We start from the raw sequence: 19487 nt of genomic DNA on the forward strand, positions 1-19487 counted from the left end.
CCCGCGCGTATTGTCGACGTCCCGGAAGACGGGGCCTTTACAAATCGGACGACTTAAACGCCAGTCCCTTTGTGCCGCGTCGATCCCCTTCTTCGGGGTCGTTTGTCACCACCGCTCGAGCGGAAAAGCCGGGACGAAAACGAACGACGGGCGCGACGATTATTGGCCGCATCTAATTAATTTGGCCCGGATAGGCCGACGTTTTCCGCCAGATTAGGATAAAAGAGGAGGAGAATTCGAGTCCCCGGGGCCGAGTCTAAGTCGTCTTTCCTGTATGGCGTCCCGCCTAATGGAACTTTTCGATAAAGAATCGTATAAATTCCTCTCGAATAAAGTGAAGTAAACGTCTCCCGAGATTTTCCGAATTCGAAGAGAGCGGAACCGTAAATAAATATTCCGAGTCGACTCGAGTCTCTCCGTTCCCACAGATTTCCTTCTTGGCTTTTATCCCATTCCTCGGGTTAATTACGTCATACCCGCGCTTGTTTCATCCTCGTCTTCACTCGCTTAGGAAATACGTAATCGAAGCCGGGCAAGTTAACGTTCCGACAGGAAGCGCCTTCTTTGCGCCATCTGGCGTCAAACGGATGAAGACGTTGGACCCGACCGAAATATTTTCGCCAATCGTTTGCAGTTGGCGACGAAACAAATTTCCCACGGCGTAGGTTTGAATTCCGTCGCCGCAAGCAGCCAGTCGCTGGCGGTGTAAACCGGTTTGATTTCCGAGTGACGACTTCGAGCATCAAAGATAAATTCCTTTTCATTTCGACAGACGACTTGTCGTGTGGGCCGAATTTACGATTTTAAATCCGCGAAGAAGCTGGTAATTTTCGTCGGAATCCGTTCGTTTTTCAAAAACAAAAATAATTTCATTTATTCCTGGCCTTAAACTTCTTTCGCATTACTGAAAATTAATAAAATGCTTTGTTTTGTATCGGTTATTAACCGACTAATCGCTTGACGTTCGTCGCTCAGTCGCCGATTCGATGGCGGAAATCGCCCGGAAAATGAATAAAAAGTGACTTCGGCTTAAAATTTAACATATTTAGTCCTGCGATGAACAAATATAAAAAGCAAAATGACGCATAATGGCTTTATTCCGATGGCGACAGCGAGAAACGACTTTTACGGAAACGGGGCGAGTGATTCTTATAAGGATTTTTAAGCGTTTTTACCCGGAAAGTAGGTTTGACTAGCGATTTGGACGAAGGGGAGGACGGCCGCTCGGACCGAGGATAAGAGGATTTGTCAATTCTTAGTACGGTAAGTCTGTTTTTTCTTATTTAATTAGGCGTAGATGTCGAGTAAAGTATCTACGGAGTTAATTTTACCTTATTTGTCTTACTGTCCGTTACGCGTAAACGTTAAGGTTGTTACGAAATGATCCGTAGGTAATTACGTGGCATAATTAAAATAAACGAAAGTAATTGGACGGATGCTTAGAATGCGTTCAAACGGGCTCTTCTCGCGTTCTTACGTCTGGCCAATCAAACGAATCGTTATTTAAGGCGTTCTGTGATGGGCCGGACGTAATAAACGTAAGAAGAGCCTTATCTGCTTCATATTCCCGTCCGATAATTATCATACATTTTCAATAGAGTGTGGTTATGTTATCGTATCTTTACCTTTAATGTTACGTCAATGGATAATAGACGGGTTGGTAATTCTGGTCCAGGCGACGCTCCCTTATGCAAATTAGCGAGTTATCCATATTTAAATCGATTAGAACCTATTTAAAACGCTTGTTGGGTGGCGGATTGCCGATACTTTTACTGGAACGCCGTCCAAGTTATATTTTCTACGTAAACGATTAATAAAAGTACAACCAACGACTTTCTATTACTGGGCAAAAATTCCGTCAACAGAATTCGCCCAACCTCTTTTTAAGATTTTTCTTCCAAGGTCGAGCGTCCTCCACTCTTACCGGAGTACGGAGGTTGACAGCCGTCTCCTTTAGAGGTGCTGTTCCTTTAAATTTGCGCCTCGTCTGTCCATTACCTATAAAGTGTCTACTTTTTACATTGTGAGAAGTAAGCTCGTCGTTAATACCAATAAAAGTAAAATAACGCTATTTTCACAAAAAAAAAAAAAAAAATCATTTTTCTAACAAATATTTTAATTTCAAAATACGAATAATAAATAGAAAATGCTTTATATATAATAAAAAAATACTAAAATTTCTAACATTCTATTACTTTCGAGTATTAACATTAACTGTACACACTCCGAGACGCTACTCCCCCTTTTCACACACGATTGCAACCCTGGATCGCGCTTTCCTGCGCCATCCATCTTCTCTTTATCATTGCTGACGATGTCGAAAATAGAGAATGTATGAGAATATGTAAAAGTACTGTACAGTACATCGTCATCCTTAACGGAGATAACACCACCCAGCAGATACCTCTCTAGATAGAACTTTTAGGATTTTTCGTGGTGTGGTAGACAAGAACGCGCGTAGCGCCCTCTTAACGACAACTGGGCGGTTCACAATGGGCGATAGTCAATTGGGCGACAGAAACCCTTAAAAACTTTTGCGCGCTTAGCCAGCGTACGATGGGGCGGATATTTTTTATTTATTTTTTGTAAAAATTGGTAAAATATGTATGAATATAAACACGGCTAAGACTTATAAACGAGTGTTATTTCCAACTTAGAAAAAGGAAATGTTTTGGAACGATGTTCTGTAGCATAGTTAATTACAAGTTGCCCACGTATAAGAGCGTATCATTTTAAAAAATAAAATTTAAAATAATTTTCTTTTGAATTTCATGTATTTGTTTTGTTTTAATGTAGGAATATGTTTTTGTTCATTACAAAATCGTTTTTTAAACTCGTTTCTTAAAAATATTATTTAAATTTACCGGGTAGTAGATCAATATTGAAAACTGGCCATTTTCATAAATAAAAAATATTGTATTTTGTCTATTATTCATCTCTTATTTTATCCAGCGCCCACTCTCCGTCGCTCAGTTGACTGTGTTCCCTCTTATCTATGCCAGTGTTATTAGGACGGCAATTAAAATACTTTTTATGTTTTCCTCGTATATTTTAAAAATTTCCGTAACGATTTTAAGCTATGCATTTTATATAGAGAGAGTAGATAATATTATATAAATGATTACCGTTATGGTCCGATTGCGCATCAGATAAAACTACTGGAGACACTCGCCACCCAAGTCTCGCATAGCTCACTGTGTTCAGAATACAGGTATGCCAATAAGAAGCGGTCAAAGACATTACTCGCAGTTGACGGAATTTGGCAAAGAAGCATCGTCGGGCCGAGCGAAACAGAATGGCCGTTTTATCATTCTAACCTGTGTCCGACAACTTTCACACAACAAAGAGCTGTTGGAGGCAGTGGATACGCCAGGGTAAATACCAAGGCCAGCTTCTGAATATCTCGAACAAACAATCAGGACGCATGATCGTCCGATGGTGAGAAAAGTAAAAACAATGGCATCTTTTTCTACTTCCAGATGGAAAGCCTCGTGCAAACAGTTAGAGTTCTGTAGAACCATTGTCAGACGACTACTTGAGCGAATTTACATGCACCGCTACGCATCTTGCCATTAGTACCCGAATATGTCTAATTCGTCTTCAGTGGTGCCATGGCAGAGAAGCAAGGACTGCTACGGAGTGGCAGTCTTTGGCAACGAATTCCAGTATGTATGAAAACAGATCACCGTGTTACTGTATGGAGAATCACTGGTGATCGCTTCAATCCTGCCTTTACTGCTGTGCGGCATTGCTGGCTTACTAGTCTGGGGAGCCATTTCTTATGGATTGATGAATGAAGACAACGTAAGACGAGGGCAATCTGACAATGGAGTCTCCTGCCGGGATGCCTCCCGGGAGGAGACTTTCTAGGAAAACTGATCCTTAATTAGGCATTAAATAAGTGAAGAAAACTCGGAAAACTTCACGCAGCCAGCCCGTTAGTGAACTGCGAACCCACGACCAACTACCGATGTTAAATGATTTTATTCATTCGGCCACTGGTAGGCCATTTCCATCTCGTACGACATTCGGTCACTTCTATTAATGTTAAGAGAGACATTGACGACATAACGATATGTTCAGAAAATCTTGTTCCTCAGTGTTGTCTTTCGTGATAGGGCAGCAAACAACTATTTTCCATCAAGATAACTCTCGGAGTTGCATGCACCTAGCTTTTCCCAGAAATGTGTCCTCGCGTCGAATTTCGGGAATTTTTCGCGTGAAATAGGTCCTGTCCCAAGCACGTCCAGCTCCGCCCTTCCCTACCTACTGCTCTATTGTGGCCTGATTGTGACCCCGCAATGGATTAACAGCCAGGCCACAACAAAGAAAAAGACAGGCTGTTATTGTCTACAGGGCGGAAAGAGCTAGAAACTTAAAAACTGTTAAGAAGCAAAACTGATGCAAAGCTATATCTCGAATAATTGAATCTGGCTACTAGCTAAACATCTAGAATATCTTGAAGCAAAGTTCGAATCCCGTTCCGGTTATATCTTTTTCCCCAGAAATTTCTAAATTATTTTAATGATTGAAAACTAATAAATAGATAAACTAATAGATTAAGTTCTTTAAGTGGTAGCAATACAAATTCCCGTAATTTTATGACTCAACTCACTTAAAGATTTTGTAGCATATAAAATAATTAAAAAACTGCATAAATGTAATATTTGTATCCGCACAATTAACAGGAAATTAATGAATTGACACTTTATAAGTTTTAAAAAATAGGATACAACTTCGTTAATCCGGCCTCCAACGGGACTAGTACGGTGCCATATTACCAGATGTTTTTGTTTTTGGTAAAACTCCGCAATCCGAGCATACACACGTTGAAAGCTTTGCTGCATATTTTGTATCCGCTGGATTTAAATTCTTGTATGTAACATCTAGTGTGCAGCAAAACGATGTTACTTTGATGTCGTATCCACGATATGCAAAGCTTTGTATATCGTAGCTTTATATTAAGTAAAATTGAAGCCATTTTGCTATACACTAGACGCTGGATGCAAAACTTAAATCCCGCTTAAGCTTCCGATTTCTTTATCCATGCTGTTGAATCATCAAAGTTCGTCGGAGTTGCAAAAGAATGTTCTGGACCGCCAATTCAGCATTGGATTACTGTTGGGATCTGCAAATGGATTCACTTCCCTCCGATAATTCGAACTAGATGAGATTTCCTTCTCTTTTGTTTGTAGTGAAAAATAATTCGGCGGGAGGTGGGAGGACTTGAACTAATCAGTGTAGAAATCCATTTTGGTTGATTGCTTAAACTTAAATTTCCTGAGTCTGTTCAGAGTGTGAAGGTTTTGATGAGACGTTTCTTTCTAGCTTTTTGAATTAAATTTTTCGACGATCCCCTCTTGGTCATTCCCTTCAAACCCTTGTTGATGGACAGTCGATTCGCAATTCTTTTCGATTAGATCCTAGAATTTACAACGAAAGTTATCCGGTATTGGTTATCCTTGGAAAGTTTCCTTTCATCTGCTTTTCCAATTACGTTTATTACTTCAATGACTCATAATCTAACGACGTTTATTTTTCTAAAGAATATTTTTTAATCATTTCATTTCCTACTATTCAGCCAAAGATGAAGTATGTATAGAACTCTAGGCTTCCGCCACAGCCTACCTACTCAATAATTTATAGTTATTGACGAATCGTTTTATTAAAATAGCCTTAGGGTTAAAATATAAGAACTCTGTCCCCAATGCTACAAATTTTTAAAAGTAGATAATATTCTTTTATCTTAATATTTTTCATAAATTAATAAATAAAAAGAAAAACTATATTGTTTATGAGAAACTTTAAATATTAAAACAGTTAAATAACATATTTAAGATTAAAATTAAACAATATGGAAAAAGGATAAGAATAAGGAAACGCAATACATGGACCACCTGCCAAGAGGAAGTGTCTTCGGGGAGGATTTTCAATGCAAAACTAGCCTCTATTTAGGTGTTAGACACGTGAAGAAAACTTGTGAAATCTCCATGCACCATCTCGTTGGTCAGAGCAAACCCGCCACAAGCAACCAGTGATTTTATCCACTCGGCCACCGGTGGGCCACTGAATGAAAGATATTTTATTTAGAAAAGTAAGCCCCATTATAGATGCCATTATATAGCCATTAAGATGAGGCTTACTTCTTTATTCAACAAAATAGAAGTTTGTAAATGCCACTTCGATAAGCATAATTTCCCTATTTTTGCAAGTGAAGAAAGCTGCCAACTCATTTCCAACACTTCTTGCTTTCTTCGACTCACCAGTTGCCAAGTGTATAAAACCATTGAATACTGGTAGTTGGTCTTGGGTTCAATTTCTCCCTTGGCAGACCATTCGTGTTGTGTTACTTTATCTCGTCAATCCTTTCCCAATCCCAAAGTTAGGTTTTCAGACAAATTTGACTGTATTTATATAAAATATTGAGTCAATAATATATGTCTGAAAAGTGTCTTTGAATGCTAAATACCTTAATTAGAGTTTAATTACATCTATAATCCAACCTGTAATCAGACCTGTAAATAATAATTGTTTACGGGTGTTTGACTATAAGTTAAATAGAAAGAAATATGTGATATTTCCGTCAACAATAACATCGTAAGTAAATGATAAAACAAAATGAAATAATTATTAACATACTTCGCTCGGTATCAACAAATTTTAGATGCGGTAGACAACTAATTATTTACTTAAAAATTTATACCTGACAAAAGGCATTGCTGTAAAGCAATCTGTTGTCTTTTTTTGTGCTCGCAGGCTTGCTGCCATCGGAATTATTTTCTGTGGATTCTAATTAGAGTAAACTATCTTGGTGACTGATTCAGAAGCTCACTGTGGTCGAGTGGATAAAATCACCGAACACTGGTAGTTAGTCGTGGGTTGGCGCTTCGCTAACCAGCTTGCCGCGTAAAATTTTCCGGTTTTATTCACGTTTGTGACACCTAAATAGGGCCAGTTTCCCATAAAATTCCTCCCGTGAGGTATCGCCCACGTTTTGTTGCGTGGCCGTAACCAAATAAATCAGACCTAGTGTGGGTCTCTTAAACAATTGTTCTCTTATATTGATCTTTAGTAGTGTACTGTACATAGTAATCTTTTTAGTCTACATAAAACGAATTATTTCTGAAAATGTTTTTGAATTGAAGAGAAAACTCTTAAATTGGTAATATTAACTGTTATGCCTTACATCAATCTCGTTATGTCAGTATACCTCGGCCGTTCTTGGAAGCGAATAACTAGTCCGATCCTTAACGGAGCGATTTTTAATTCGTGCAGCGGAATAAAAATCGCCCCCTGAGGTTTCCGTTAGTAATAAAAATCTTAGGGGAGCGATCCCCTATAGTCCCCCTATAGATCCATCTCCGCGAATAGTCGCTTCAATTTGAATCGGTTCGTATTGTTTCATACGACAGTATAAATCTAGTGGCTTAATCGATTTGAGTGTGTCAGTAATTTCCGCTAAGTAAGCGAATTGTTCATGAACGGCAAAAAACATATTAACGGCAATGAGCGAGTAAATTACGTGTGACGAAAGATAAGTTATTTATCACCGGCGCGGCCTTTCTCTGTTAACGAAAAAGTAAACTGACACGTAAAACGCCTCGTTTAATAAACACCCGAGAGAGTTTCGACGACAAAATATTGTAATTATCTTATTGTTTTTGTGCCATTTTATAATTATGGAAATTCTTCAAGGAGACATTCTAATTGATTTTAAGATGGATGGATAAATGGATGGATTGATGGGATAAGGCAACTCAACACAAGGGCGACTGCTAAGAGGGTGCATCCCAAGAGGACTTTCTAGAGGGAAACTGACCCCTTTTTAGGTATTAGACACTAGACCGTTCCTCACATTACGAGTATGATAAACAAGAATGCCGGATTACCGAGAATGTACAGGCTTAAACACAATGAACGATGTGGCCCCTCGTCTTCCGGTACTAATTCTTTTTGAAGGCAGACAGAAGACAGTCTTATTATTTAATAACACGATTAACATGCTGTACTGTATACAGAAATCCGAGTAAACAGGAAAACAATGTGTGAAGAACAGTGACGCATTCTAGATTTAATCTCGGAAGAGCTGAGTTGAATGGATAAAAATATTTCAATCCGAATTCAATAAAATCCCTATCTTATGTGATCGCTAATTCATATGTAATATAGAAATAGAAGGCACGACACAATATAAATAAAATAAAAGAATTTTAATTAGGAAAGAAAATTTACTAGTGTTTTCTCTTTTTGATTTGGTTTCAGCCCTCTTTGAATGCGCCACTGGTGACGTAACTAACATTTTCATGGAAACGGAAGCGCGAGGACGACACACTGGGAATATTCCGGATTAAAATATACAAATCAATATACAATAGTACGTGTAGTACGAAGACGCAAAGAAGAACAGGAAACGAGCATCGCCTTCTTCCGATAGTCTACTTCAGGTAAGTAATTTAAAAACTACGCAATTCTTCTTAATCGAATATAAATCGCTCCCCCACGACCTTCGACTGTCAACTCCCTTTTCTAGGCGTAGGCTGACGAAGGTTATCAGAAAACTTTGTCCAAAAATAGATACTTATAGTTGTATTATTCCTCTGGTAATTTATAGAAAGTTTTCATTTCATCAGAATCATACATATTAGATATTCTTAGTCATGACTCTACCGGAATCCGTTCTCCCCAATAATACTTTAAGTTATGCCAAGTCCACAAAATTGAAAAATAAATATTTTTATCGTTCCCGTACCATTACGCTTAATAACCTGTTAGACTGTTATGCACACAGGTACAAATTTTTCCCGCATTTACCAAGAAATTAAATATTATGCAGGAATTTCATTACTTGCAAGACTTCATTAGTTACAGTCTTCACTTATGGTTTTTATAGGTTTGTATGTAATTTTTCTCACTTTTTCAATGTTTTTGCAATGTGAACACAAAGACCACATTTAATCATACACTTTACTAAAGTTTGGTAAGGCCCACAATGGCAGGGTGGTGAGGAACGAGGCCCGGAATATCCGGGATAAAACGCCCACGAAAAATTCCTGGAGTCATTCATTATTCACTGTCACGAAGATAAATGAAGATGGTTTAACCAGAAACTAATGTGTTTCTACGGAACACGATTTTAGTGAATCAATTGGTTGATTAGTTCTTCTAAATAGTACGAGTTTGGCTCCCCGAAATAAAACTCTGTGGGCTATTATGTTCTTTTTTTCCACTACAAATCTTTCAATTTTCCTCCTACTGCCTACGCATTTATTATGTTCAGAGCTAGTGCCTACACACTTATGCCTAGAGCCGTCCCTGATTTCAGATACTGTACTGAAACTATCGTTCTGTTTTATTAATACACCCATTGTATTAACTTGAATCTAAGTCGGCCTACACATTTTGACCCATTTGCAAATTGTTTTAGGAGAACGAAAATAGCATTGAGATTTATATATTTTATCACTAGCTAAATTCACATTCTTTTGCAAGTATGTTTTCTTACATCGTTTTGTGCTTATCCGTCAATTTTTGCACATTTTTCAGTCTAAGACTCAGTTTTCTGTGACAGATTGCCAATGAAAATACCAGAGATTCCAAATCCAGGACCGATGCTTTTAACTCCTCGTCCATTCAGTCGCCTGTTTTCACGGATTAGATATAATCATTGGATGGGGGATAAAACCACTGCAATCGACGGCCGCGTGACCGAGACCTTAAAATAACCACTTTGCTAAGTTGGATCAGAAGTTTAAATTAGTGGATAAATAAAGAATGGATAGTTTTAAAAAGTCAGTTAACTTATTTCAAACAAGTTGGCTTGACATGACGAAGAGTTCCTCAAAAGTGAAACTAAGTTGAATGGCCATCAGATGTCAAAGCCCACTACCAACAGAATGGGTAAAACTACCGAACACTACTAGTTGGTAACGTGTAATCTATATATATACTAGACTCTTGCTAATTCGAACATTGTCTTACCATTGGCTGCAAGTTTTCCGGGTTTTATTCACGGGTTCTAATACATAAATAGGGGCCAGTTCCCATACAAAGTCTTCTCGAAAACAGTGGCGTGCTGTGACATTTAATGATAGGGAAGCTGAGTTTCTGTAAAAAGCCGATTTCCGGGGGTAATCAGTTAATTGCGCGTCAGTGATGGTCTAGGGTCCATTCGTACGTGCGTGGTGGCGGAAAAGACAAAGACAAGTATCTGACAAAAACCGTTTATTTTAACATAAAATAAACATACACTATGTACAAAATAGTTTGCTTTAGGACAATCAGCCGTTCGGACGTCCTGGGCGTCGATGTGGTTCTTTGATCGTCGATCGAGGGTGGCCCCGGGACAGTGGCGTTGACAAGTCTGTAAGGCACGGGGAGACTTCGTCCGTTGGCGTCGGGGACACGGTCTAAGTCCGAAGTGGCACTGGTTACAGGTTGGCACAATAGACGAGAAATTATTTTATTTTATTTTATTTTTTGCGCATTGACACGCGGCGTTTTGGTTATTCGGAACGTTAACTGAGTGCCAGGTGTCCTCGACTGTCGGAGATTATATCAATCTTCTCTCTTTCTTTCGTCCATTTTGATTGGTCGTTCTCCCTCAATTACGCTTTCCGAGTGGTTGGTCCCTGGTTACTAAACATAACGAGACTTTTACCTGGAGCGCGATAAAAGTTAAAATCGAAGATGAATTCGATCTTCCACCGATCATAGGACGACTTCCTTCCGCGATTTATGGTTTCTGCCTGGCAGTTTGATATAAACAATGGGTGTCCGACTACAAACGACTTTTTCCTGTTTTTTTTTAACTAATAAATTTTTCTCTAAATTAACCGTTTTTTCGCGTCTTTCGTGACGGTTCAGACTTGTCAGGTACATCACATTTCCATAAAAATTTTAAACAAATACTGAAAATGACAAAAATAAACAATTTACGTATTTTAATTCTAAAATACAAATAATACATACATAATACAAATTGATACGATACAAACAATGATAGAAAAACTTGTTTTTTTAATTTTTTATAAACTAATTCTATTCGGCGATTTTTTCCGCAAAGTCGTTAATTACTTTATCATAAAAGTCGCTGGTCGTCGACTCATCAACGTATTTAAAAGCTCTTTTGCTATCGAAAGCAACGCTAGCGACGACAATTTTTCCTCCGACCGAGTGTTCCTGGCTAATGTATGAATTCGTTCCGTGGTCGAAAAACTGCGTTCAACAGATCCACTGGTAGATGGTACCGTAAAAATTAATGATATTAAATCATATAATTCTTTTAGTACGTCTTTGTTCGACATTAATTATAATATGTTTTATGTTTAAGTGTTACTTGTCAATATAGTCCGGACACGAATATAAATATTGCGATTCAGTACGTAATTTAGATAAATCAAAAAATTTCCTATAAAATTTACTTAAAGATTTAAAACTCTCTTGGGAAAATTGTTTTTCATAATATTAAAATTATTAACATCTAAAAGTGATAAAAATTCTAAAGATTTTGTCTGAAAATCTGTTAATATAATTACAGTATAATTAAAAAAAAATTATAATTAAATATAACTTTGCAAAGAAACGTGCATTAAAATAACATTGAATACTCTACTTTTTAAATCTTAACAATTCACGTAGTCACGTAGTCCCTTCCAGTGGCTAAAGGATAGAATGGTTGGAAGCGTTATACGATATTTTGGTGTGTAGCTTCCACCAGCTAAACCGGGTGAGGTTGGTACTTTGTAAAATGCATGCGCAAATGCCTTTACACCATTCAGTTATTTTCACCGTGGAAACTGACCAGTTTAGACAATACAACGCTTCCATTCCGCCACTGATATTCGAATATACAATAGAAATGTTATTGTTTTTTTCACAGGTAGATTAGAATTTGTAATAAGATACATAATGCTGTTATAATAAAATATTAATTTTAATTAATTCACAATATGTTAAAATATGAAAATAATCGTCCAATATGAATTTATATTTTATAAAATACATTGGGAGCGGCGCTTTCCACCGCTTTCAATGACGGCACACCACTGCTCGGAATGCACTCCCCCCCCCTTTGGTGTATAATTCATATGTTGCATTGCCTTATCCCATTAATTTTACTAAATCCTAAATTTATTTACACCCCTACATGGTTACAATGAGACTTTGAAGTCGGAATACAATGGGCTTTTATTCACTATCGGCATAATGATAAACAATTAATTTTGTATATTTACAGGATAATACACAGCAGTATACAATATATATACGATTAATATACAGTGCTTTAAATGAAAGTATCCCTATTCAACACTGTCAGAAGGGATATACAGTATAATAATCCAAACGCAATCGAATTTATATGCTATTTCAGAACAAAAAAGATCTTTGCGATGTTAAGAAAAAATATATTTCTTTCTGGACTATACATACAAATGAGTCCGACTCCTTCTGTCCTTTCACATGCTTTGTAGAGGCAATAACAAATCCACGGCAAAACAGACCTTTTATTTGAGGCTACGGACTCATTTGTATGTATAGTCCAGAAAGAAATATATATTTTTTCTTAATGTGAATTCGTCCTGGCAATTTTTTAATCTCTGCGATATGTTTAGTTCCAAAACACACTGCTAAAAAATTTATGTCGTTGCAAGCGGCAAAGAACATATAATGTACAGTACGTATGAAATGGGCAACTTCAGGAGTCTATAAAAAGTCCGCTATTTACAACAGATTAAAACTGTATTGTTTCATATCAGCCGCGATGGTCATGATCTTGTTTGAATACTCTTTTCTTGTGGAAATGTTTTATGAAAAAATTTCGATGCTTGAAACGCACGTTCGACTCTTCAAGAAATTGCACAAAATTTCTTGAAGAGTCCATCCACGTGTCTCTTCTGAGACACCGCGTGTTTTCAGAAGGGTGATCGCTTGATTTGTGGAAACTGGATGACCACGTGTATAACCAAGACGAGACCTTAAAATAAAATAACCACTTTGCTAATGAAGAGGTCTCGAGTTGTATCGGAAGTTTAAATTAGTGAATAGATCCGGATGGGTATAAATGAAGAACGTAGTTTTTTAAGAAGTCAGTTAACTTATTAATAGTTAATTAACAGCGTCACAAGTTCTACAAGTGAATTTTGGCAATAAATTCTCCGTGCCAATCTGTTTTGGATGTCGTGAAACATTAGAACACTACGTCTAAATGAATAAATGTCAAAAATAATCTTTAAATTCATATTACAAATCTTTTATTTGGCGTACATTCTTTCACATCTTATGAAATGAACTTCGAATTGAATTGAATGTTTGTTCCATCTTCAGCCATGCTTTCAATTTACACGTATTAAAATACTATAATCCATTGTAATGTTTTGTGTTAAATTACATAAACTTTCATTCAGATGCATACATTTGTTCAAAACTAATTCTAATCATCCTCATCGCCTCTGCCCTTATCCACGTGGCTTTCAAATGAACTTTGTTTACGTGATTGGAACAGGTGCTCATTGTTGTTTTCGTCTGCAGTGCGGCTCATCAGTCGTAAATTATCCGTTTTTGTATCCAGCCATATTTACGTTTGTATGCCGACGGCATTCAACAACTATTTCTGTGTAATCGTTATTTATTTGTACTCGGTAACCCCGCCCCTTTATTGTAATCAAGTCACCTTTCTGTAAAGGTAAAACGAACGATACTTTCGTAGTACCTGTTTAATGTCCGGCTCTGCATTACTGCCGCGATTCAACGTTATATTGTAATCGACACCGTTCCGTGGAACTGGATAGCCAGTAATGGCACCCTTACGGAAACCATGCACCCTGCTGAGTAATGTAGCGCGCTATCTGTAGTTCCAACGCATTGCCTATGTACCCCCACTCCCAAGAACCTTTTTGTAACTATTCATCACATTCAACTCTTGTATTTGTAATTGTTCTGTAACCTCAAAGCTTTTTGTACATACTCGTATGTACAGCGTTGTACACTCTCTCTTTATGTAACCTGCACATGCATTATTCTATTTAAACTACTGCGATGCTCGCGCCAACGGTCTCTCCCATCTTCACCATCTCTCCTATCACACTTTCCCCCATCTTATCCACTCCCCCTCTTATTCTCCTTTTTCACCCAGGAGATACATCTGAGTAGTCCTGGTCTTCCGCCCCTTTCATTATAAAATATAAAATATTGTTTGATGAGAAATTCGGGAGTTTTTACCGTGTCCCACAGAATGTTCGAATACGTTAATGTTTTCGAATTCGTAACATGTTTTGCAGTTGAGCATCATTTCTTCACAAAGACTAATACATGAAATTCAAACTCTCTTTTAAGTTTTGCTAGAAAAATTCAGTCTATGTTTAAAATTAATCTCTATATGAAAGCCTTATATTTAATGGAGTCCTTTATTCAGTGGCTTTTCGCGATCTCCGAGTAGCGCTTGTTAACAATTCTTCATATAAAACATGCTCTCCATCTCAAATTAGTAGTGTCTTGCCCCTGTACATCATACTTTTCCTTTAACAATAGTCATGCTGGTCACCTTTCAAGGAAAAATTTTTGAATTAAAACATGACTTCCGGTTTGCTTCGGAAGTTCTTACATAGTTAATCGAGACTCCTGCCCCTAAAGTTTCCATAATTGGTCTTGTCTTTCATCTATCTAACTCCGTTCTCGAGATTAAGGAAAGACAAACGGACAGACGACAGTGGGGATTTTCGGGTCTAAAATTTTTTTCAAATTGCTGCCCAACAAGGTTTACGTTTTATTTTAAAATGTAATTATTATTAAGTAACAAAGTTTTAAAACAGAATTTTAAGTTACAAATTATTTTTGAAACTTAAAATTCTGTCAGTAAACTTCTGTTTTAATTACCCACCATATAAACTTGTTCAAGATTTAAAACTCTTCCGTAAACATAGCAATTAGGAACGAATCATAGTAAAACTTATGCATTGCAGAATATTTTTAAGGTGGAAACTTGCGAAAGCCGAAAAATTGATTATTTGGACTCTACCACGAAATTATCCTAATAAATATCGTGCTCAAGACAGAGCCTGGAAGACGAGGGAAGTTATACTATTGTTATTAACTCGTATTAGAACCTATCAAAGAGGAAACTTAACGAATACGGAATCAAATAGCCTGATATGCTTTCATAATCATCAGGAATGAACTCAAACTTATCGATATTTTTACTTTCGACAATATTTTTTGTTTTAGTCCGCATTTACTCTAACGCGTACGTGTTTCTAACCTGAAATCCGTTTTTAAAATCCAGCGAGTTATGTAACTTTTCCGGAAAAAGAATTTAAAACTGTGTGGTGCTTTCTATTATGTTTTATTTCAAAATCTTTTATAATATAAAATCCGTTTCGGAGGAGTACGGTAACTAACATTGTGACACGAGAATTTTATATATAAGATTAATGTAAATGCTAACACGAGTAAAATCTTCAATAAGTCGATTCCACTTGAAATATAATACATGACTCCCCTCTAGCTCTCCCCCTCGACAAACCTACCTGCAAGATTTCAGAAATTTTCGATAAAGGGCACAGGAAATTATTAAACTTTAAAGTGCGTGAACAAAATCGTGCCCTCCATCTCAAATACAGAAAACACCCCGAAATTTTGTTGCATTTCTCGACGTTTAAACGTCTCGAGTCAAAAGATTAAATAGCTAGGAGAGTAAGTTTTTAACTGATCGCTATACTTTCATTAGGGAATCTGTTTTCCTAATACCTTAACGTGTTCAAAAAAGAACATGTTACCGAAAATGTTGAATACTTCGCAGTAACTAAGACAAGACAGAGCGAGACTGGAGTATGAAACCAGAATTCGAGCAGTTACAGTCAATCCTATATTTTCTGTATGAAAGCGCAAAATTTCACTTAGAACACGGATTCTACCCTTTTTTTCTTGGTTGAGAATATGAATTTCTGAAAAGTGTGAAATACCCGAAGTTACCCGAATTATCTCGGATACGAAATTAATCGCGGCAATACGATCGGTCATGGAGGCATATAGACAGATTTATCGCAAATCTTGCAACTGTTGCTTCAGATCTCTTACTCGCAGAGTGCCGAAGCTGACATCCCATCTGGTTCCATAAATGCTCGACGGATAGATCTGGAGACGAGTGGACCAAGCGAGTGTAGCAACGTAAAGAGATCAATCTTGAGAAATCCTAGCTGTGTGCGGCCGAGCATTATCTTGCTGGAAAATGGCACTTTGCGACCGTCATATAAGGCAAGTCGTTCATGATTTCCTGAATATACTGTGCTGTCTATGTCCCTCTACTGGGGGTGACTGAATATCTTACGAGATGGCTCCCAAGACCAGCATTCCGCAGTGATTAGTTAATTAGTTTGACGAGATATGACAGTGCAACACACGTGATCAATTTGCTAACGGGGAATGCCTGCGGGAGAACTTTCAAACTGACCTCTATTTGGGTGATAGACACAAAGTAAATCCGGATAATTCCATGCATTCAGTTGGTTGGAAAGCCGCAAACCCTAAACCAATATTCAATAGCTTTATACACTTTATACAAGTTTATTCACTCGACCACAACCGGTGGCAGAGTAATAAAACTGGGCATTCTGATGGTCAAACAAAACCGGAATTCTTTGCCTGACACTATGCTGCCCGACCGTAATAGTCCATACTTATCAGTTGCGACAGCACAGCAACGAAGTCAATGATATTGGACCGTTAATGAAGGATGTTTGAAAGTCGTCACATATGCAAATTTACTTCAGCTAGTCGCCTGCTAATGGTGCTACAGAACACGATTATTCTCTTAAAGCATTCACCTAGAAACTAGACAAAGACGTCCTGGCAGCTATTCATACTTCTCTTAAGATCAGACGACCTTTCATCCTGTTGGTCTATCTATAAACGAAAGCTCTGGACATCCTAGAAATATATGTGCACTCTGATATATACACTACTTCAACACTTCTTCACACTCGGGTCATTAAGCTTAGAGAGAACACAATTCAGTGAAATGGCCACCGACTGCAACCTTGTCAACTCAAGTCAGCTGTGTGAAATGTCTCAAAAAGGAATGCCTTTAATGTCCTTCACACAACAGGTACACTGAAAATTTTAAACACATTGAGCCTTTTTATAAATTTAGAATACTGGGACAGCAATTTTAAAACTCTGGTAGCATTATCTGGTATGCAATCTAATCTCAAATATAATCATTCACATATCTATCTGATGATAAAATTGATGAAATTATTATTAAAAGAAAACATATTATTGTTCAATTCATTCCATCAACAAATACTTAATAAATACACATCTTAAAAGATTTGTGAAGTTATAAAATAAATATAGATTCTTTATTAAAATATTCAAATGTGATAATTAAGAATGTTCCATATAAAGAAAAGCAGTTGCAGCTGGAGAATTTAATTTTAAAAAAAATTAAACAAATTTATCACTTATCATTGTATTAATTAAAAAAACTAATCAATGTAAAACAAACAATTTCAGAATATTATACATTTTAATTAAGTATATTCTGATATTATACCTTTTTATTTAAAACTCTTTATTGATATATTAGTTCTTTAAAAAATATATGGAATATACAAAATTGATTTTCTTTAGAACAAAGGAATTCCAAGTCCAATAATTGCAATGAGTAGAACAATGATGATCACATAATAACCTGTAATTACAAGTTGTTATTATTTTCTTTTCATTAGTTTAACTTCACAAAAATTTTTTAATTAAAATATACAAAGGTTTTAATTGAAAAATTAAATTTCTGTATACATTTAACAAACTCTAAGAAATTAAAAATAATTTAAAAGTGTATAATTCATTTAAATTATATTATAATTCAGTGTATAATTTAAACAATTATACACTTTTAATTGAAATTTTCAACAATACATTATAACCTGAGTTTTTCATGTGATTGTTTGGCACTTAACAATTAAATCCTTCAAGTAACATTTGAATTATTTTAGTGGCAGCCTCATATGTTTTATTTTTTGGATAGATGGATGGAAGAAGGTGATACAGGCAATCTGCCAAGTTCCTGAAGGATGTTTAATGGAATGCCAGCTTGCTGGTCAAGTGTGAACCCATTACCTGCTATCTATTACCTGCACCTTACCTATTATCTATTACCTGCACAGATCTATCTAAAACTACACTCAAGGATTCCAGATATTTATTATTAACATTTGAGAGAAATACTCTCATCTTCAGTAATATACATCTAAATACAAAAATCTGAATTCGAACAAGCAATATTCCATCATATGAATGAATTCTGTTTCTCATGCTTGGTTATTGACTATGTTAAAAATACATGAAATCTATTCTCATCTAACTATTTATAACACTCAAATAAACTTTCAGAAAATTTTTTTTATTCTTTCTAACTGGAAGTAGAATAATTGTACAGTAGAACAGTGGTTCTTAACCTTTTTATACTCACAGCCCACCAAATATTTCATAATTTTTTGTGACCCCCATTTTTTAAATAATAATTTATATTTGTTAAATTATCTATAATAAATTGATTTTTTTATTATTGCTTTATTTTTTTATATAATAAATGTAAATCATAACTTTATTTTTTCATTATCTATATAAATAACATTCAAACTTCACAATTAAACATGAAAACTCATTAATTTTTAACAAAAAATAAGAAACATGTTGATAAATCGATCCAAAGTCGATGCTAAAACTAAACTAAAACTAAAACACCCACAACTTGTGGTAAAGATTTTGCATATCTTTTGCAAAAATATTTTAATTTTCAAAGCCTACTACTAAGCCTACTATTTTTCCTAATTATTTTTAAAATTCCAAGTCTTAATAGTTTCTTAGAATTACTTTGGAATAAAAGAAGTAAATACTGCGGTTTAAGTAGCATATTTGCATTTATTTCTTCTGTACTAACAAAGTTGTATATAGGAAGAAATAAAAAAATAAATAAAAAAACCAAATAGGAAAACTTTTTCTTTCTTATTTCACTTTTCAATATGATATTCAGTTATACATCAATTTTCTTTTTATTATATTCCGAAGGAAATTTTGCATAATTTGGCAGCCCCCCGGCAAACTTCTTATGGAACTCAGAGGGCCACGGCCCCCGTTAAGAATCACTGCAGTAGAAGATAAAAAACTAATGGGGCTATATAAAGATACTAGTTCTCTAAACTTTCTTTGGTTCTTCTGGCAATAAATACATTATCATTCTTATTAACTTCTCAAATACTGGTTTCATCTTCAGACTACAGAATAACAAACAGAAAATTACTCATTCTTTCTATTTGAATAATCTTAGATCTAATTTTTTTTAAAAATATCTTATTATATATGGCTTATACTCTTATACATTGCTTTTATACCAGATATAAATATTGTGTGTAAAAGGGATTACTCCGTTTATAGAAAAAATAAGATACATGTGTCATCTGAGTTTAAACCTTGTATGCATGGCAGATCAA

At 36.0% G+C, this 19487-nt stretch overlaps 1 protein-coding gene across 3 annotated transcripts in view; it reads right to left on the bottom strand.

The window, feature by feature from the left end:
* The window catches only part of Syx8 (syntaxin 8), a 274529-nt gene that overhangs the window by 229777 nt on the left and 25265 nt on the right, over nucleotides 1-19487 (bottom strand). The window contains exon 8 of one of the 3 annotated variants that reach the window (XR_010881896.1): nucleotides 17564-17686. Coding sequence is in view for 2 of the 3 variants with exons in the window: in XM_067278960.1 (XP_067135061.1) it covers nucleotides 17622-17686 (65 nt within the window). In the remaining variant the exon portion in view is untranslated. Of the gene's footprint in view, nucleotides 1-17549; nucleotides 17687-19003; nucleotides 19272-19487 lie in introns of those variants that run through there. The other 2 variants (XM_067278960.1, XM_067278961.1) reach the window with 2 other exon arrangements.

Source organism: Centruroides vittatus, unplaced genomic scaffold, assembly GCF_030686945.1.
Source record: "Centruroides vittatus isolate TY-2023 unplaced genomic scaffold, ASM3068694v2 contig_846, whole genome shotgun sequence".
In the NCBI taxonomy this organism is placed as follows: Eukaryota; Metazoa; Arthropoda; class Arachnida; order Scorpiones; family Buthidae; genus Centruroides; species Centruroides vittatus.